This window comes from Diabrotica virgifera, chromosome 6, assembly GCF_917563875.1.
Source record: "Diabrotica virgifera virgifera chromosome 6, PGI_DIABVI_V3a".
In the NCBI taxonomy this organism is placed as follows: domain Eukaryota; kingdom Metazoa; phylum Arthropoda; class Insecta; order Coleoptera; family Chrysomelidae; genus Diabrotica; species Diabrotica virgifera.
The window spans coordinates 87,208,478-87,230,523 of record NC_065448.1 but is presented as its reverse complement, the minus strand read 5'-3'; the positions used below and the strand labels follow the sequence as shown (position 1 = coordinate 87,230,523).

At 32.6% G+C, this 22,046-nt stretch overlaps 1 protein-coding gene across 2 annotated transcripts in view; it reads left to right on the top strand.

Moving 5' to 3' along the window:
• Nucleotides 1-459: 459 nt before the first annotated feature.
• Nucleotides 460-22,046, top strand: part of LOC114332093 (phenoloxidase-activating factor 1) — a 170,525-nt gene continuing 148,938 nt past the window's right edge. The window contains exon 1 of one of the 2 annotated variants that reach the window (XM_028281805.1): nt 460-716. In XM_028281805.1, the coding sequence (XP_028137606.1) occupies nt 638-716 (79 nt within the window). In that variant the 5' untranslated portion in view covers nt 460-637. The remainder of the gene's footprint in view (nt 717-22,046) is intronic. The other variant, XM_028281804.2, reaches the window with a different exon arrangement.

Genomic DNA, 22,046 nt, shown 5'->3' with positions numbered 1-22,046 from the left:
GAAAGTGGGTGAATGACTTTTTCTGATTACCAAAAATAATGCTCTGACTATGAATATCGAATTACTGATTACGAATACGAATCTCCAAGAATTTCGCTACGTTTTCAAAACGATACACTCATACAGGAAGTATTAAATGAGTTAAAATGTACCTATTCTACAAATATACAAACGTGTTAAAGTAATACATGTTCTTTCGATAGTACTAATTTTGATCATATTGATATCGAGTCGAATGGAGTATCGCAAACTAAAGTGTATTGTAAATGTAACTTTGTAACCTATTGGATTAAAAAAACCGAAAACCGGTTTTTCCAAAAACCGGTTTTTGTGGCCTGTTATAACCGCCAGGTTAAACCGTAAGCAAAAAAAACTTTCTTATAAATTAGTCATCTATCTCCCAGACTATTAGGATCCACGAACCACCTGTAATGATTAATCACCGGAATCATCATTAACTTGTTTAGTTTTGACCAAGACTTGTACGTCATTAACATAAGTAGTATTCCAAGACTCGCCATTCGACAGACAATACAAAACAGTTAGTAGTTAGTATCTTCGCTTCGGTTAGTGGATGTGGTTTGTTCGATAGCACTTAGTACCACTTTGTCGTGTATAATTTACGTATATCTTTGCAATGGTATCTAGTTCAATGGCTTTATTGTGGAAATCTTTGTTATTAATTACATGTTTTTTGGTAGTGGTTAAATCTCAAGGTTAGTATACTGTTCTTAATATTTTTAATTGCTTCACACATTTTTTTAATATGATTTTAATTGCAATAATATTCAAAATTATTGATAGTTATGGAATACTTTATTACACTGTTTCAAATAAATCGTAAATTGAACACTACATTAGTTAAATTCGACTAATATTTTGAATTTATGTGAATCCTAGAATAAACTATGCAGGGTGGTGAATTAGAAAACGGGCCATAGGAAACTCAATGTAAAATTCTAAATTGTTGAATTTCTTCTTCCTTAATTATTTTACATCAAAAGTCATGAGAAATTATTTGTAGAGGAAAAAAATCTGTAATAAAAACAAAAGTTAAAATTTTTCTACGATTTAAACACGTTCCAAAATTTTGAAAAATATGTATAATACATTTGCCATAGTAGTTAAGTGCGTAAAAGTAAGGCCACACGTTACTATTTAACTGACAGTACACACACTATTGACTGAATAAAACATATTTATAATATTATTACTTCTTTCCCTTCAACTGAGGACATCTTATCAATTTTATTGTTTTTTAAACAATAAATTAATAATAAAATAAAAATATTGACAGTTCAAAATATTTTTAATATAATAACTTCATTGTGACCGAACACAACTTTATACACATTCTTGCATTGTGTGTGGCCTAAATTTGGCAAATACTTTGATACAATTTATTATACTTTACAAAATTTTGGAATGTGTTTAATTCGTAGAACAATTTTAACTATTGTTTTAAGTAGAGATTTCAATCCTCTACAAATAGTTTCTCATGTCTGTTGATGTAAAATAATTAAGGAAGCAGGAATTCAACAGTTTAGAATTTTACATTGAGTTTCCTATGGTCCGTTTTCCAATTCACCACCCGGTATTTATGTATGATATATACATGATTATTTGTATTAAAATATATATTCATGTTTTAATTTGAAAAGTACATACGAAGAAGATAAGCAAAAGAAGTAGATATATCTGTATGCCGGAGGTAGAGGGCACTAAGTCCATTTTTGTCAATATTGGGATTAGACTGCAGTTATAATGAACTTTTAATTCTCCACACAGAGGTATAGAGCACTATGTCCTACTTAATAAAATTACAAAGATAAGCCGTTTATAAAAAGTATCACGTCACATTTTGTTTAGAGGCAGAGGGCACCATGTGGACATAAAACCCTATGTATCTGTGTACATTGCTTTATAAATCCAGTATTAAACAAGCAGGGTAAAGTATTACACTTTACCCTGTAATGTTTGTCATGAAGGAGAAACAAATTTAAGTTTAACATTATATAATGCATTTTTAGTAAACGACCCAATGAGTATGACCCAAAAGATCTTGAAGAGGTAAACAGCACTATGTCCACTACATTGTGTTTTATTTTTTTATAGGCAATATGTGTTTTATATAATACAATTTTGAAAGTTAATGATCTGAAGAATAAATTAGACAAGGGATTGTGACATAATGTGTATTAACATACATCCTGTGAATAAAGAAACACAAAAATAAACTTAAAACGCTTCTCCTGTAAAATTACAAGTTTGTGACGTAGTGCCCTTTACCTCTGGCATACATTATGTATTTAGCCAATCTTGGCATAAAATCACTATGGCATAAAAATTATACCGCCTAAAAATCTTCAACCGCGACTAACCAAAGCTCCAATTTAAATCGGCTTGTTCATTTTATTCCCTTTGTTTATGTACATAAATTTCTGATGTTTTATCCATCACTTCTGATTCGTATTCTTATAGTCTTGTTGTGTCCCAACTAGAAATTTTTACTTTTCTGTACTTTTTCCAAATTAATAAACATATAAAATGCTTATGCATAGGAAACTAAACAACGCTTCAACGAATAAAAGATCGTAAAAGAACCTTAAGGGGGTAGGCGCAAAATCTTGTCCCAATGCTATTTAAATGCATTCATTTTTTTCGAATCGTGAGAAAATTAATAAGGATTTTTGCAACATTTAAACGCAGAATTATTATTACATTATTGCCCAGGGCCGAAAGTCCCTGAAAACTTCTATAGTCTTTATTTTAATAAGTTACAGGGGTGAAATTAAAAGAGAAAATTTAGTGTAATATTTTAATTTAAAATATTTCATACACAAGCAACTTTTTGTTTATTATAAGGAATTTCGGCCCTCGGTAATAATGTAATCTTTTATTCTGCGTTTAAATTTTTCAAAAATATTTATTAGTTCTCTCCAATAGCATTGGACTAAAATTTTACGCCTACCCCCTTAAAACCATATACACATAATGTTTATACAGGGTATGTCACAAGAAAACAGTTTCAGAACCGCTTTGAATTTAAACAACTTTTAGTGTATGAAACAGAGGTAGAACCTCGCAAAATGGACACAAGTCCGATTTTTTTTTCTGGTATATCAAGGGGTGCTTATTGTGAGACTAACTTTTTCTTAAAAAAATTTCGTGCCGGAACCCCCTTTTCATCCCTTTAAAGGGAGTAATTTGTGGTTTTTGCGAAACATAGCCCTTCCTGTACGCTTTGAAAAAAATTTACTAATTAGTAAAATTTAGCACTGTTTACGGGGGTGGCGCCCCAAAGTTGACAAGTTTTTAAAAAAGTTGTTTTAAAAAAATATTTTTCCCTAACTGTAATGGAAATCAAGAAGATACCCTGCGGCAATTAATTACAAATAAGTGGCTGATTTTTTGATATAGGCTTCATTTAAGGGCAATTGTCCATTTTTTAATAACAGGGAGTTACATTTTAAAAAACCCCTTTTTATACCATCTGAACCGCTTATGCTAGAGTAAAAACACTTTTGGAGATTATCCATGTAAGTACTGCTGTTATTTACAAATTTGTATAATGCACCCCTATTTTTCCCCGGAACCACTCCAAAAAAGGAGAATTAATAAAGAAATTGATTTTCTTGGAATCCTTCACACATGCCCTTTATTAAAATGCTTCACATATCATTTTGTGCACGTCCTTATTACCCATGGATAGACACCAAAAGCGATTTCTTAATGCAACCCCTATAGCCACAAAAATAAAAATAAAATGGGGGGTTGAAAAATATTTTTTTGCTTTTTGACCCATATGGGCATATGCTCCATCAATAGGGTTTATCAGAAATATATATGGTTATTGCAACATCCCTGCGGAAACTACCCCTATCCGTGAAAAAACTACCCTATCCCTTGGCGTGCATATTTTTACGATTTTCTCATTACTTATGCATTTTTTTAAACATGCAATTTTTAAACTTATACAGAATTAAAGAATATTATCTAGAAATAAGGTCCTATGCATTTTTTTCGTATAAGCAACCGTTACGGCACAGTGGCGCCGTAAACCTCAGAAATGCTTTGGCGGGCTCCAGTTTTTGTTTTTTTTGTCACTTATTCATTATATTGATAACGTACTTATGGAAAATAAAAGAACACACTGTTTGCTACACATTATGACCTATGCATATTTTATTTTCTCTGCTCCCTAAAGCCACACTGGTAGCCCAAAATAAATTTTTGATTATTTTCTTTATTAATTCTTTTTTTTTTGGGTGGTTCCGGGGAAAATATGGTGCATTATACAAATTTGTAAATAATACTTATACGGGTAATCGCTGAAAGTTTTTTTACTCTAGCATAAGCGGTTCAGATGATATAAAAAGGGGTTTTTAAAACACCCTGTAATTAAAAAATGGGCAATTGCCCTTCAATGAAACCTATACCAAAAAATCAGACTCTTATTTGTTATTATTTACCGCAGGGTTTCTTTTTGATTTCCATTACAGTTAGGGAAAAATATTTTTTTTAAAACATCTTTTTTAAAAACTTGTCAAATTTGGAGCACCACCCCCCGCTAAACGGTGGGTGATAGATGATGTCGGAAAATAAATAGTAGGAAATATAGTCCTCTTCATTTTACTATTAAGTAAATTTTTTGCAAAACGTACAGGAAGGGCTACGTTTTGCAAAAACCACAAATTACCCCCTTTAAAGGGATGAAAGTGGGGGTTCCGGGGCGAAATTTTTTAAGAAAAAGTTATTCTCATAATAAGCACCCCTTGATATACCAGAATAAAATAAAACCGGACTTGTGTCCATTTTGCGAGCTTCAAATTCTATTTCCTACACTATTTAGAGCCCAGTAAAATCCCCGAGGTAGAACTCGGTGACACATAATTTGACCACACGAAAGGCTTTGTTCGGTTTGAGTATGCTTTGCTAAAGATCTTTCCTTCCAATATTTCTTCTTATTTTTGTATGGACATAACTCTGTCCGTTTTTCAATGTGACTCCAGTAAGTTGTTGTTTCATCGTTGTTGGGTTTTCCCACTGATCTTCCTATTGGGGAACCATCTCTTCCCTTGTTTACTACTATGTTTGTTGGCATTCGACGATTCAACCTATAAATGATCATATCATTCTAATCTCCTCTTTCTTATTCAGTACTTGATGTTCTCGTCCTTGATGTTCTCGTATAGGAAGAAGGAGAGTGTCATGGATAAAGAATTTAAGGGACTGGTTTAGATGCAGTTCTATAGAACTCTTTAGAGCAGCGGTGGATAGAGTAAAGATAGTGATGATGATATCCAACCTCCGATTAGGAGACGGCACTTAAAGAAGAAGAAGATGTTCACGTCTTTGCATCTCCGTCTTATATCTGCAATTTCAGCTATGTCCCATATTGTCTTACCATCGTTTCATTTCTTCACCAATATTTTTGTTTCTTCATATTTTTTTATTTAAGCATCCTGCGACTCTGTTTGCTCTATTCATTTGATCTTTTACTTCTGTTTCGAGATTTATATAGCTACATATTATGATAGTATAGGTATTTAAACTCACTAACTTTTTATATTATCTGACACTTCAGCTCCAATTAGCATTTTAGTAGATTATGCTGTTATAACGATGCATTTTTTCTTTTTTGGCGAAATAATAGTATATTAAGTATGGAGAACGGTAAGGGTTTTATACCGATCGAAGACAATTGTTTGGAGGAGGAGCGGAGCGACGACTCCAATTATTGTCTGAGATCGGTTACCCTTAACGTTCGACATGCTTATAACGTTTCTTGCACGATTGATACCATTATAAATTATAAAATTAAACATTTTCGTCATATTGACTAGTTTCATTCATTTTATCAAGATAGATACTTTGGTTGTTAGGTAGTAACTAGGGTGCATAACAACAATGGAGAATTGAGTTTTTATTTAGTTGTCAATAATTTTAAGTAAAATTTTGATTATTATAAATTAAAATATGAGCGAAAGTGAATTTGAAGAAATTGAACGGGCTTGGGAAGAAGGGTGTTCCGCAATTATTCCCGAAAAATCCAAAATCCGTTATCAAAATACCTACCAAAGTTTTAAAAAATTGTGCAAAGGCAAGAATTTAAGAATCGAAGAAAAGACTCTATTGGCATATTTCGTTAAAAGACATATGCAGTTGAAAGCTCCTGGAAGCCTCTGGGCAGAATATTCAATGATTAAATCCACCGTTTTTCTTTATGATGGTATTGATATTTCCAAGTTTTCAACTTTAATCGCGTATTTGAAGAGAAAAAATGTTGGCTATAGGCCTAAGAAAGCGAGCATTTTTACACGGGAGCAATTTGAAAAATTTCTGATGGAAGCACCGGATTAAGAATTTCTAGTTCACAAGGTAATATAAGCTAATTTAGGTAAAAGAAATACTCTAATGAAGATTTTTTCATAATTTGTAGGTCGCAATGATATTGGGAATATCTGGTGCCTGTAGAAGAGAAGAATTATATAATATTACTATGAATTACATCCAACAAACCGATGGTTTAATGATTGTAAAAGTACCCAATACAAAAACGAACATCCAGCGTACTTTTACAGTCGTTAATAAACCAGACGATAAAATTCCATATTTAGAAATTCTGCAAAAGTATATAAAACTTCGTCCATTACAAGTAAAATCAAATCATTTGTTCTTAAGATACGCCAAAGGAAAATGTTTTGCTCAAGTAATAGGGAAAGGGACAATCGGGGGCTGGCCTTCTCAAATTGCCAAATTCCTAAATTTGCCTAATCCCGAGAACTATACTGGCCATTCGTTCAGGAGGACATCAGCAACGCTTTTGGCTAATAAAGGTGTTGATGTCCTCGGATTAAAGCGTCATGGAGATTGGCGTTCATCGACAGTGGCAGAAAGCTCTGTAGAAGATTCTCTTCAAAATAAAATAGATTTTGCCGAAAAAATATTGTGCAATACTAGTAATACTACTAATGTATGCGATTCTGCAGGAGTTTCTGTTAGAAGTGAAACCACAGCCCAAACAAGTGGGATTTCATTAAATACTTTAACAAATTGTACCATAAGTTTCAATATTAATAAATAATTCGTTAGTTTTCTTTATTATATTATTATATTATTATTTATATACAGCTATATCAGTATATATACGTTCTAAAATCATCTTCAATATTGAGGGTATTACGTTGTTTGCATAGCAGATTATAAAATTGGTTTTTTTTGTGAGTTGTTTTTTTATTTAGTATCCTTTTTTCGTTCGTATTTTTTTAGTTATTTCGTCCATGATTAGGTTGAAAAATAGCGTGGTCAGGAAATATCCCTGTCTTATCTCATTGCCAACTTCGATTGGGTCAGTTAGTTCTTGTTCTACTTTTATCTTAATTGTGTTGTTCTGGTAAATATTTTCGATCTTTGATTATTTCTAGAGGTATCTTCCTTACGTACAATAATTGGATAACGTCCTTTAATTTGACCCCTCAAAAACCTGTAAGGTCCACGAAACATAAATATGCCGGTATTCTAGCGACTTCCCCTGCACTTCCTCATTATAAATAAAGTATAGCATCAGTGTATGTTCATCCCGATGGTTGTTCCTCTGCTAGTGCTATAATTTTATTAAGTTTATTTGTTATTCTTGGTCGTCAATTTTACTGTTGTCTTAATAAATGAATTCCTCTGTAGTTCTCTGGGTCCAATTTTCAAGCTCAGAAATTTTACTCAGTTTCTATTTAAAAAGGGAAAAATGTTTGTGGGTATGTATGTGTTTTCAATTTAAGAAACAGAAACTTTAGAATCAGAAAATTAAATCTAACCATTAATTATATAATAATTAATAAATTATCTGTAAGAAATTATTGAGTTGTATTTAAAAAACTCCTTTCTTTATATGTGAACCGGTATGTTTAAGAAGGCTGATTCTCACTATAATGCAAGGCAAGTGCTCGGCATGGTCAAGGCATCGGCTCGGCAAGATACATTTTACATAAAATCTTATGCACTTCACGGGACGAAATTCACACTATGCGTGCCAGGCACCGGCAAGCGACGGGCTTTGCATGCGACGTTCTTTTCGAAACAATCTTTGCCTAGCACGTGCCGTGAAGGTCACGACAGTGTGAATACCTTACCGGCAAGCAATCTGCAATATTGGTTGTTTAAAATTAGTTTTAAAAGACGATAGAGAAAAGAAGTATTTTGTTTTTGAAGAGGTCCCTCAATATGCGCCAATTTTTCTTCTTTTTTGGCATCCTAACTCTGGATGGGTCTTTGCCTGTCTGGCTATGTCCTTCCATTCAAATTTCTCTGGTGTACTTTTTCTCCATTGTCTTATGTTCATGGTTTTCATGTCGTCTTCCACGTCACCAATCCCTCTCGTTTTGGCCCTTTATTTTTTTTGCCTTTCTATCGGTTTCCATTGTAATATTTTCTTTGTTGTTTATTCATTGTATTTTCTCTGCACATGTCCCAGCCATGAGAGTCTTTGACTTTTCACATATTTTACAATATCGTAACCTTCATTCAATTCATTAACCTCGTTGTTTCTACTGATTCTCCACTTCCGTCTTCCTCTTGCACCGGGCCATATACTTTTCTCAGTATTTTTCTCTCGAATGTACTGAGTTGGGCTTCATCCCTTTTCGTCATTGCTCAGGTTTCACAACCATATGGGTCTAATCGATGTTCTCTAGATAGTCATTTTGGTTCTTTTGTCTAATAATTTCGGTGTCATCAATATTTTAATAACATACCCCTCTGGAAATACGGGTATTAATTTCGATCCTTAAGAAATTCTTCTGATTTCGGTGCCCAGATATGTGAAGGCATAAGGCATCCACACGTTCAAGAGTATAGTTGTCTATTGTGATATAATTTTCATTGTCAGGTGTTCTTTTGACGGTCATGTAATTCGTTATTGCTTCGTTTATTTAAAGCTCCCTTTTTCGTGCTTCAGTATCAATGTTTTTGAACACTTCAGTTAGTCGTGTTAAGTGTAGAACTACATCGTCTGCATATGCAGTAATTTGTACTGTCTTGGTGTTTCATGGGTTTTTCTGATGAGTGACTCAACAACTAGGTTGAATATTATGGTTCAATATGCAGCCATAAGTTGTTAAATTCATCCACTGTCATTCGGTTATATTTTAAAAAAATTCTGATCGTCTAAAAGTTCGGAGTGTAAGGTTGCAAATTCTCCTTCTTTTGTGCGTTTCTTTAGCATTTTAAGCACTCAACAACGTCTTTTTCTATTTCTGCACTGTTTGTTTCTATTTTCTGTTTCTTCGTCTAATATTAGAGCAATTTTTATTAACGTTCAATTTCAACATTTTTCACTACACAAAGCAACCAACCCGCGGCCAGCCTTTCGCAGTGTGAATTGGCTGCGAAAACCTTGCCCGTGCCTTGCCGTTGCCGGTCCGGTTCCTTGCACGTCTAATGAGAATCAGGCTTTAATATGATGTTAACTTTTAAGAAAGATGGCTCAAAGAAATCAGTGTTTTAAGAAAAAAGAAATTGTTCTCTCGGTGTAGAATTCTATTTTTTTATCTAATTCTTCATGGTTATTGCCAAATTGTATAATTATTGAGGTCGCGATAAAAGAAGAACAATAACGGTAGATATTGCTTAAAATAGCCTAAGATCGACACGTCCTTAAAAGCTATATAAATAGTCAATGGACTCTTTGTATCCAATATCCAATGTATAAAAGACATTGGTGTGTTTATAGACCAGGGAATTTACAACTCGACATCGTAAAAAATCGATTTTTAAATGCAGCACCTATCCCTATCAACTTGCAACTTTTTGCATTATCTTCGAGGTGATGTCAGGAAAAAAGTCAACAATAGAAAAATGAGTGGAAATGCATAATTTATTGCATTTACAGTGCACTAAATATATCCAAAAGTGTATTAATATATAAAAATCAGTACATAATAAGAGCCAGATTTTGTTACTCATGGGTTTTTTGGGGTCGCTAAATATGAATACGTCATCAGAACCGACTCTTGGAGCACCTAGTGTACAGAGTCCATGCTAAGTTCACATATTCTAGATTGTCGAGAGTTTTCTTCACTATGTTGATGCAGACAGATTTCTAGGGAGTTTTTGAGGTTACTGGATGAAAACAGAGCACTCGAGCATAGTAGTCATACTGGGTACAATTCGAGAGTCGGTTCTGATATCATATTCTTGTTCATCAACCACAAAAACTCCCGTTAATCTGTTTGCATCAATTTAGTGCCAACAACTCCGAAACTCTAGATGGTTACGTATCTTAGCATTGACGAAAGGCACCAGGTGCTCCGCAGATTGGTTTTGTTGGCGTATTCGTGTTCAATACCCCAAAAACCATGAGTAATCTGTTTGTATCAATTTACTGCCGAAAACTCTAGAAACTCCAAAAGATGACGTGACCCTAGACACCAGGTGCCAATTCTAATGGCGTATTTGTTTTCAGCAACCACAAATACCGCCCGAGTAATGGGCCCAGGTACTCCGGGGGGTAAGCTCTGATAGCGTGTTAGTGCTTAGCGACCCCAAAAAACCCGAATAATGTGTCTGCATAAATTTAGTATGGAAAACCCTCGAAACTTTAGATGATGTGTCTTAGCAGTAACTTTGGGCACCAGGTGATCCGGGAATCGGTTCTTCTGATGACGTATTTATGTTCAAAGACCCCAAGAACCCCCGAGGCATAAAATCTGGTCATTATTATACCGATCTTGTCATGTTCATGTACTTTTCGATGCACTTTATGCCCTGTTAATGCATTTATGCATTTCCATCCATTTATCTATTATAGACTTTTTTCTTGACTGTCCTAGAAAACTGCAAAAATTTGCAAGTCGATACTGTACTGTAGTCGGTACTGTATTTAAAAATCGATTTATTTTTTCCTAAATGCCGTGATCTATTAGTGTATTAAATTGCGTTAAAAATATAGTTATAAAAAACCTGAAATTGTAAATTAGACTGGTATCATTATCTTATAACAAAACGGAAATTTTGGTATATTCCAAATTTCCCATGACTTACTCACTGTTCTTACTTGTTTAATAGCCTACTACACTTACCGAAAATAAATTGAGCTCGTTGAAAACCTTTTAAGTCCTGATATTACACGCAACGCTAAACCGCGTAAAATACCACTTCAGATGATCGTACATGCCAATAAACAGATTAAAATTACCACAATGTTGACCTCCAGTAATAAATAACAACAAATTATTAGACGAATTTATGATCAATACTAAAAATATTTTTTCCTCGTTTCTTACGTTTTTGAAGTTATTGAGAGAGCATCTTTTTAAGGGGTAGGCCCAAAATCTTGCTCCAATGCTATTTAAATGCATTCATTTTTTCGAATCCTGTGAAAACTAATAAGTTTTCTTTTCGAGGGACTTTCTACCTTCGGTAATATTGTAGTCTTTCATTCTGCGTTTAAATTTTTCTAAAATATTTATCAGTTTTCTCAGAATTCGAAAAAAATGAATGCATTTAAATAGCACTTTAACAAGATTTTGCGCCTACTCCCTTAAGTAGCTTATGACCAGAATTCGGATTTACATAGGCACCAAATTGAAGAAGTCGCCTACACAGGCAAATATTTTTATTAGATAAGGCAGAAATCTTAACATATACCTAATATACAATGTAGACAAATTTAATATCTTATTATTTATTATACAAAGTAAAATAACTTAATGTTAACTTAATACAAATTTACACCACATAACATTAGTAACATAATAAACTAATAGCTAAATAATTGTTAATTAATAATAATTATTAAACATTGTAACCACTTAAAATTTTATCATTAATAATAGATACAACTAACTGCTTTTCAATATTTTCGGTCTTAAAACTAGGTCTAAAAATTAATTTATGCATTAAAAATACACCACATAAGGGCTTATGGCCGGTTTCCCCAACAAAGAATAAATCAATGAAAACAATACGTCAAAGAAAATTTATTAGTCGATTATAATAATTTTTATTGTGTTTAAATATAATTTTGATTATTTAATTCATAGGAGATTCTGACCAATAGAAAGCTACAGAAATCTAAATTAGACTGATAATTTTTGATAATTTCCCGTAGTCAAGTATATTACGTCAGATGCCCTTCGTTGCTATGAAAAAATACATTCAGTGACATTAATGACAATTAATGTTTTAAAAATTATAAAAGTGATGACTTTCAACCGTAAAATATTTATAAAAACTGTGTGTTTAATTGTACTAATTTGTACTTACATAAATAAATTACAATAAAATTTTGGTTTTGAACAGTTTTATTCATAAAATAATCGCAACAAATTGCACTCGATCTCTAAAATTAATATATAATTTTTGAGCTCTTGTGCAATTACTTCTGATAATTTTAAAGTTAAACGGAAGAATTTTCTTTGTTATAAATACATATTTAAAGCAATAATAACTTGACAATTTATTCAACGAGTAAATATTTATTTCATAAATAAATAAATAAACTGTTATTTGACGTCAGTGAAACGTAGATGTGTCAGTTTTTTGGTTGACCAATTTTATTTATCGAATAAACTACCATTTCTCGTTGGTGAAACCCGCCCTTATGGCTCTTATGTCTGGTTTTACCAACGACAAATAATAATTGACTCTATAAATAAAGTTATTCGACCCACAAACTGGCACACCTGTGTTTCACTAACGTCAACTAACAGTTTATTTATTTATTTATACAATAAGTATTTTTGCTCTTCGAATAAACTGATGAGTAAGTTAATCTCGCTGTAATTATCTATAAAAAAGAACATTTGTCAGTTTAACTTTAAATTATCAAACTTGTATTGAAACACAATAAAAATATAATCGACTAATAAATTTTATTCGACGAACAACTATTCACTAATTTATTTGTTGTTGGTGAAACAGCCCCTAAGTCAAATTAAAACTTCGTAAATATAAAGGTTTCTAGACTTTGGTGCGTCCAACAACTGGAGTACCCTACCAAATTTGTCGGACAATTTTACCAGTAAATTTTCAGTATTTTTATTATACAATCCTGAAAAAAACATCGTTTATGACTCCCCCATACAGGCGGAGCACGCATCATAATAAAGAGTAATAAAATCTATAACCTCACAGGTAGTCCAATCAACAGCCATTTACTCGTGGAATTTTGAGAACCAAGGTCCTTGAAAATTTGGATTTAGGTAGTAATTTTACCCTGTCAAAATCTACCCTATACCGAACTGCGCTTTTGCCCTGTGGGTGAAAACAACCCCATCTAGGAGATGCAACCAATTCTGAGTAAATTTTATTCTATATTTTTTTGCAAAATTGACACTTTCCAAGTTATTTGCGATTGAAACTATGCATTTTTCATTGAAAAAACTCACCTTTGGTAACCGTTTTTCATGAATAACATAAAAATATTTAATTTTATAGAAAAAACCTTTGTCAAAATCTACCCTATACCGAACTGCGCTTTTGCCCTGTGGGTGAAAACAACCCCATCTAGGAGATATATTTTTTTTAAATAACCATGGAAATCGATAGAGTGGCCAATTCTGAGTAAATTTTATTCTATATTTTTATTTTTTGTAAAATTGACACTTTCCAAGTTATTTGCGATTGAAACTATGCATTTTTCATTGAAAAAACTCACGTTTGGTAACCGTTTTTCATGAATAACATAAAAAAGTTTAATTTTAGAGAAAAACCCATTAAAGCAAAATTGTAGCTAATAAAAAAAAAGAGATTTGCGTCTCAAAGATCTATGTAAACCTAATAACGACTGAGTTATTGCTCTTTAAAGGATGGTTATTTTCGAGGAACATCAAAATGGAGAACTTTTAATCTCAAATAACTCGAATGTGGTGCAATTTTTTGAGAAAACATAAGAGACATCTTTTAAAGCTCATAAAAACACCTTTCAAATAAGCTCTAATAAAAATTTTTTGCATAAGAACTGACTGACTTATAACGAAAATAAAGTCGTTCTTTGATTTTTTCTTTTTTAAATATAATAGCTATTAGTATAACAAGGAAGAAAAGTGCTACTTTTTCTCCCGAGAATGAAGCTTACTGACCGACGCGTAGCGGAGGGCAGTAATCATTTAAGGGAGGAAAAGGCACTTTACTCCCATGTTATACATATGATTTTTCCACCTTCCTCAAATAACAAGTAATTTTTTTCATTTTTAAATAATTTATTTATGTAACTAACACAATTTATTAGAAAACTAAAACTAACAAGTATGTACAGCAGAACTGTCAACTGTGAAATGTAAGTCAAATTTTTAATGTAAACATTGTTAAATCAATACAACAATTTACTGTTTTTCTATTCTGCAAAATACAGGGTGTTCTATAAATAAACGTTAAAATGTATAGATACTTATGTAATAGATAATAAAATATTGTATAGGGCGTCAATAAGTTATTTCATTAATGACATACCATGACGTCACCTTTACTCCCTAGGGAGGAAAAGTACGACTTTGCTCCCTACAATCAGGTCCGGAGAAGTATACTTTCGGTAGAGGTAGGTGGAAAAAATTAAACCCTCTTCGTTACAATCCTAATACAAGTGAATAGCTTTCCACTTGAAATTAAATTTATTAAGGTATACCTAATTGATACGATCCATGTGATTTCATCAATTTGGAATGCTTAGTTTAGAAAAAATAGTTGATTAAATCGAAAATGACATTTTTAAAATTAAAACAAAGTTAATTTTCCTTGAATAAATCTAAAAGTATTGATAATATGAAAAAATGTTTCAAATATTAATTGTAGAATTTCTTTTACTGAAACTTACGATTTTTTTTTGTTTTTGTATCATGAATACCTACTTTTAGGGTTATTTAAAAAAATGCACTTTTTTTTAAATTACAATAATGTTATTTTCGACTTAATCAACTATTTTTTCTAAACTAAGCTCTTAAAAATGGTCGAATCACATGGAATGTATCAATTATACCTTAATAAAGTTAATTTCAAGTGGGAAGCTATTCATTTCTATTAGGATTGTAACGACGAGGGTTTAATTTTTACATTTCAAAAAAAAAGCAGAGAGCGAATTTATTTTCGTCATAAGTCAATCAGTTTTTCTGCAAAAAATTTTGTCAGAGCTTATTTAAAGATTTTTTAATGGACTTTAAAAGATGTCTCTTAAGTTTTCCGAAAAAATTGCACCACATTCGAGTTATTTGAGATTGAAGGTTCTCCATTTCGAGATTCTTCGAAAATAACCATCCTTTAATTATGAGCAATAACTCAGTGGTTATTAGGTTTACATAGATCTTTGAGACGCAAATCTCTTTGTTTTTATTAGCCACAATTTTATGCTTTATGATTTTTTCTATAAAATTAAATTTATTAAGATTCTATAAAATGCATAGTTTCAATCGTATATAACTTGGAAAGTGTCAATTTTGCAAAAAAAAATTTAAAGAACAAAATTTACTCAGAACTGGTCAGTCTATCGATTTCCATAGTTATTGTGATTAAAAAAATTTCATCCCCTAGATGGGGTTGTTTTCACCCCTAGGGCAAAAGCGCAGCTCGGCATAGGGTAGATTTTGAAGAAGAGTGTCAACAGAGCTTAAAACCAAATTTTCATTAAAATCGGTGTTGATTCTCAAAATTCCACGGTTTTACAGTTTTTTTACTGCTGATGAGTGGTCTTAGGGTGCAAAAATCCTAAACGATTTTTGCAGGATTGCTTGACAAAAATATTTAGAATTAACCGGTAATAGGTATGTCTAACAAATTTTAAGAAACGTCCCCTTGCGCAAATTTTCCGTATTAGAAAAGTTGTCCGACTCAACATGAATAACTGAATAAAAAAATTCTCATGAGGGAGGTAATAAATTTTTTTAAGTGTGGTTCCAATACCTCGTACTATTTATTCAATAGTGTTGATTAAAGATACAAATAGTTTGCATATTTAAAATTCTAAACGTTTTATGGATGTTTAATGAACTGTAAAATTAGTTTTGATTATTCCACACAAAATTGGTCATATTATAATCAAGTTCCGAAACCATATAATTGGCCATGTAAACTGTTATTTTAGTTGTTTATATACTCAATTAAAATGTAAAATCTTTGTTTTATAATAGTAATTATTATCAACCTACAATTTTATTTTATATAATTGTCGTTTTACTAGACATGAATTATGAAAAAACATACATTATGCGAAGTAATAAAGCACTAAAATCGGCCTTACCTCCGAAAAAATAAAACGAGAAGACGGACCTTAATAATTTTTTTGCATTCGATTCGTGAATGCGCGAGGAAACTTTGTGACCCCTAGCAATGAGATAATATTGAAAAACTGCATACAAAAAATGCATTCTTCAAGAGCATCTTAAACAGACAAAAAAAAAAAGAATGTGTGTGTACTTTGTACGCACGTAAGAAGTTATACTTCTATTATATAATTTCAACGAAATAAATAATATACTTAACAGGTTAGTTGTATTTTATTTAAATATTAAAATAACTTTCTTACCTACCACTTTCAAAATTTTTTTATTAAAACAACCAAAAATTAAAAAAAACTGAATCATCCGGGATTGGAACCCGGGACCTCTCGATCTCTGGTCCAATGTTCTACTATCCAAGCTATCGAGCCCCTTGCAAGTGACGTATCGGATATAATTACACAAAGCGGTGACAAATAGATCAAGTGAAGTATAAAAATGTTATACCTAGATATTTTATTATCTTACTACCACTACTACTACTATCGGTTTAACCGCCATTATTCTCTGTTTATCCATAGACCTGGAGGGATTTCTCTTTCCTCTAGTTCTTTTTCAATTCCCTCTCTCCAGCTTCTTCTCGGCCTTCCTCTTTTTCTTCTCCCTTGTGGTGTCCATGCCAAAATCTGTTTAGGGATCCTGTCATCTGGCATTCTCTGTACATGGCCGTACCATACCAGTTGTTTTGTTTTTATGTCATCAATTATTGTATGTGTTACTCCTATCATTTCTCGTATTCTCTCGTTCGGTATCCGATCTCTTCTTGATTTGCCTGCTGCTCTTCTCCAGAAGTCCATTTCTGTTACTAGTAACATTTTCTGCGCTCTTTGTTTCAGTGGCCAAACTTCACTGCCATATGTGATTATACTTTTAAGTATGCTATTGTATATAAGCTGTTTGTTCGCTTAAGATATTGTCTGGTCCCACAGAATGCCGTTCATGATGGATATGGCTTTTCTACCCTGTATGTTTCTGTTTTTTATAGCAGCTCGAGTGTTCCATCTTGAGTTATCTTCATGCTCAGGTATTTGTATTCATAGCAGTGTTTAATTTCTACCCCATCGTCTAATGTAATGGACTGCTTTGTTCCTCCAAAATACACATGGCTTCAGTTTTCTTAATGTTGACTTCGAGGCCCCATTTGTTATATTCTTCTATTAGCTTCCGCGTCATGTAACTTAAGTCGTCATGATCTTGAGCAATCAGAATTTGGTCATCAGCGAAACATAAAGTGTATAGAGTTGCGTCGTCATTGAGAGGGATTCCCATGCCATTACATTTTCTTTTCCACAGCTTGAGTGCTTGTTCCAGATAAATTTTAAAAAGGGTAGGCGAAATCAGACATCCTTGATCCAGTTTTAATTTTTGCAGTCGTTCCATTATACAGACTTTGGACTGCTTTGATAAGACCATGTTTAATGTTGGTTTGATGTAGGGTTGACCATAGTTTGCTGAGGGGCACACTGTCATATGCTTTTTGTAAGTCTACGTATACCAGGTGAACTTCTTTATTGATTATCTTACTACCGAGGAAGACAAATCCAAAGACACAAAAATTATAATAAATAATACATTTACTAAAAACACTAATATATTATTTTAATGACTTATTTGGGCGATAGCCTATATACAATAATATACATACCTATCTTGAAAGATTAGCAACGAACTATATACTGTCTGTCAAATTTCAGTCTCGATCGTAAAGAAGTATAACTTCAAAAAGTTCAGAACTCATCAATTATCGGCGGAAATAAGTTCAATTTTGTTACTCGGGGGTTTTTGGGTCGCTGAAAACGAATATGATGTCATAAGTAATCGGAGTACCTGGTGCCCAGCATACCTACTGTTTACCTCGTCTTGTGGAGTTTTCGGCAAAAAATGTATAAAAAAATTAGTCAAAAATCATTACTCGGGGGGTTTTTGGGGTCTCTGATGATGAATATGACATCCGAAGTGATCTCAGGAGTTCCCGGTGCCCAGAGTACCTACTCTTCGCCTCGTCTTCTGGAGTTTTTGGCAAATTCATTAAAAAATTAGTCAAAAATCATTAGTCACGAGATAAACAGTAGGTACCCTAGGTACCAGATACTCTGGAGATCACTTCCGATGTCATATTCGTCGTCAGCGACCCTAAAACCTCCCAAGTAATGAATTTTGACTAATGTTTTAATGAATTTGCCGAAAACTCTAGAACACGAGGTAAACAGTAGGTACCCTGGGCACCAGGTATTCCGGAGATCACTTCCGATGTCATATTCGTCGTTAGCGATCCCAAAAACCCCCATAGTAATGATCTTTGACAAATTTTTTAATAATTTTTTTGCCAAAAATTCCACAAGACTAGGTAAATAGTAGGTACCCTGGGCACCAGGTACTCCAGAGATCACTTCCGATGTCATATTCGTCGTTAGCGACCCCAAAACCGCATGAGTAATGATTTGTGACTCATTTTTAATGAATTTGCCGAAAACTTCACAAGAAGAGGTAAACAGTAGGTACCCCGGGCACCAGGTACTCCGGAGATCACCTACGACGTCATATTCGTTTTCAGCGACCCCAAAAACACCCCGAGTAACTCATTTCCGTCGATAATTGACGAGTTCTGAATTTTTTTTATCTCGTGGCTAGGGGTCACGAAGTTTCCTGGCGCATTCACGAATCGAATGCAAAAAGAATTATTAAGATCCGTCTTGTCGTTTTTTTTCGGAGGTTCATTGCTTTATTGTTTCGACTACGTATCGACTTATGTATACATTTAAATAATGTTAACGAGAAGTAAAAATATTGATGAGGATGAGGTAATTTGTGTAAACTTTAAAATATAAAATAATTATTTACTGATATACAGGGTGTCTGCGTAACTTGGAACCATATGGGAAACTTTTTTAATATCAATTTTACGAAAAAAAGTCATTCTTTATAAAGTGCTCTGCATAGTCTAAAACCTAAGATGCAATCATCAGATACCAAATTTTGTCAACAGTATACGAGGTATGTAAAAAAATATGAATTTCGCTCAAGAGCAAACTACCTTTATATTTCAAAATATCAAAAAATTTTATTATGAAAAGTTATTTGTAATTAAAAACCATATTCAAATATGCAATACCAGCCTTCTACTTGAAAAAAAAAATTCTGAAATTTTTCTAAATTACCGATTCCGAACATCTTTTTTATTTATTAGACATGTAATAACTCTTTTATTAATAATTTTAGGAAAAAAAGTTATTCTTCATAAAAATCTGTTCATGGTCTAAACCTCAAGATGCAACCATCAGTTATCCAAGTTTGTTAATTTTATACTAGGTGTGTCAATTAATATAAATTTAGAAAGAATTATTTGACACACCTCGTATAAAATTAACAAACTTGGATAACTGATAGTTGTATCTTGATGTTTAAACCATGCAGAGATTTTTATGAAGAATAACTTTTTTTCCTAAAATTATTAATAAAAGAGTTATTACATGTCTAATAAGTAAAAATTATGTTCGGAATCGGTAATTTAGGAAAATTTCAGAAATTTTTTTTCAAGTAGAAGGCTGTTATTGCATATTTAAATATGGTTTATAATTACAAATACCTTTTCACAATAAAATTTTTTGATATTTTGAAATATAAAGGTAGTTTGCTCTTGAGCGAAATTCATATTTTTTGACATACCTCGTATACTGTTGACAAAATTCGATATCTGATGAATGCATCGTAGGTTTTAGACTATGCAGAGCACTTTATAAAGAATGACTTTTTTTCGTAAAATTGATATTAAAGAAGTTTTCCATAGGGTTCCAAGTTACGCAGACACCCTGTATATACATCTAAACTTCAGCCTGCTTCGGTAAGTATCATCTCTTGGTCTCCATTCCAGTATCAGCTGTGTCCATCTATTATCTGTCATTAGAGTCACGTGACCTGCCAAGTTCCACTTCAGTGTTGCTATTCGCTTCGGCTAATACTACTCTAGATATTCTATTACTATTCAGCTTCGTTTGAATAATATTACTTATAGTAGGGGAGGAAAGTATGCTAAATGTTCAGTCACTCGAGTGCTTCGGGGACCTATTGGGTTGTGAAGAGTAGGTTCTAAAACCAAAAAAAGTTAAGTAAAGTTAGTGGGACTTTCCATTTTTAATTTAATTTTCCATTTCCAACAATTGTTTTTTCCGATTATTGCACCGATTTATCCATAATTCGAAAAAATGTTTCAAATAAAAGTTACTTATTTTTACGTGTCCGGAATCCGAATCAGCAATAAAAAATGGGGCACCCTATTGAAAATATTAAAGTAACCCCCCACCCCACATCCGTGGGGTGTCATGTTTGGTGCCATTCGATAGATTTTTCAAACATATTGAATAGGTGTATTTTTCAGTTTTTCGATCTGATGTTCATTTCGCGAAATATCGCGGAATTCGTATTTAAAATTTTAAATTTACCCCCCACCCCTCTCCGTGGGGAGTCGTGTTTGGTATCATTCGATATATTTTTGACAAATATTGAGCACGTATTTTTTAGTTTTTAGATCTATCGTTCATTTCACGCAATATTCGCGTTGTTCTTGTGAAACTTTGTGACTCACCCATTTCCTTACGCCCCGCCCAAATCGTCAGATTTTTTTAAATATACACGGTTTTGCATGTACTTAACTTACCTTATCTTAATCTGACGATTTCGAGTTTTTATAGGGTTTGATTTTTTTTCGGCCCCCTCTTAACGAACTCCCCTGTGTTTAGAGCCAATATATAGTAGAGGTACATCTACAGTAGGGTGGTGCGAAAAAAGTCAAGTTGATAATTCCGGGTCGCTATAGTGCGGAAAAGTTGCGATTGGTAATTACAAGAAAAACAAAAGGACAATTATTCAAATCGGACTTTATCTTCCGATCCCGCAACGGACCTAAATATTATGAAAAAAAATGAAATTTTCCCTTTTTTCCAAAATTTTTATTTATCCTTCGTGTACGTTTTATTTATCGCTATAGAAAATTTATTTACAGTTTGCATGGTTGAGTAATAAAAAAATACTTTTACGCATTTAACGAATATCTTCCGATCCCGCAACGTCAATCGAAATCTATAAAAAGTTGAAATTTTTGATGATTTTGATAAATTAATAGTATATTGTGCAACAAGTGCAGAAAGGTACTAATTTCTCACGAGTTTGAAAAGTTGCGGTACGAGCGCAAGCGAGTGCCGCAATTCAAACGAGTGAGAAATTACCTTTCTGCACGTGTTTCACACTATACTTTTTCTACAAGCACAGTTTTTCCTAAAAATAAAAATCACAATTTCCAAACGACGATTAATTATAATAGGTACCTATGTGATAAATTTTAAACTGTATTTAATTAATACCTACTAATCAATTTAAATTCCTTATACCTAAATAAATTGCACAGAAATCAGTTAAAAAATTAATGCACTGCCTTAATTTGTTTAAATTTAAACAATTATTACACATTATCGACATTATATTTATGCAGTCACGGATTTACACAAAACCTACTTCATTCGACGTCTCTTGCACAGGTTGCTAAATCCTTATTGGTTATTTGATAATTATAAAATATTTAATAAGAATAAAATTGTAAAATAAAACAGTTGTAACATCCATAATTTAGTTTCTATGCTATAGTTAAATATAATAATTGTCTTATAGGTTATATATTTGTCTAAAGTTTAACCACGGATGTAAACAGAATATAACGTTACTCAGAATGCGGTAGTCCACGGATGTAAACAGAATATAACGTTACTCAGAATGAGGTAGTCAACTGTGCAG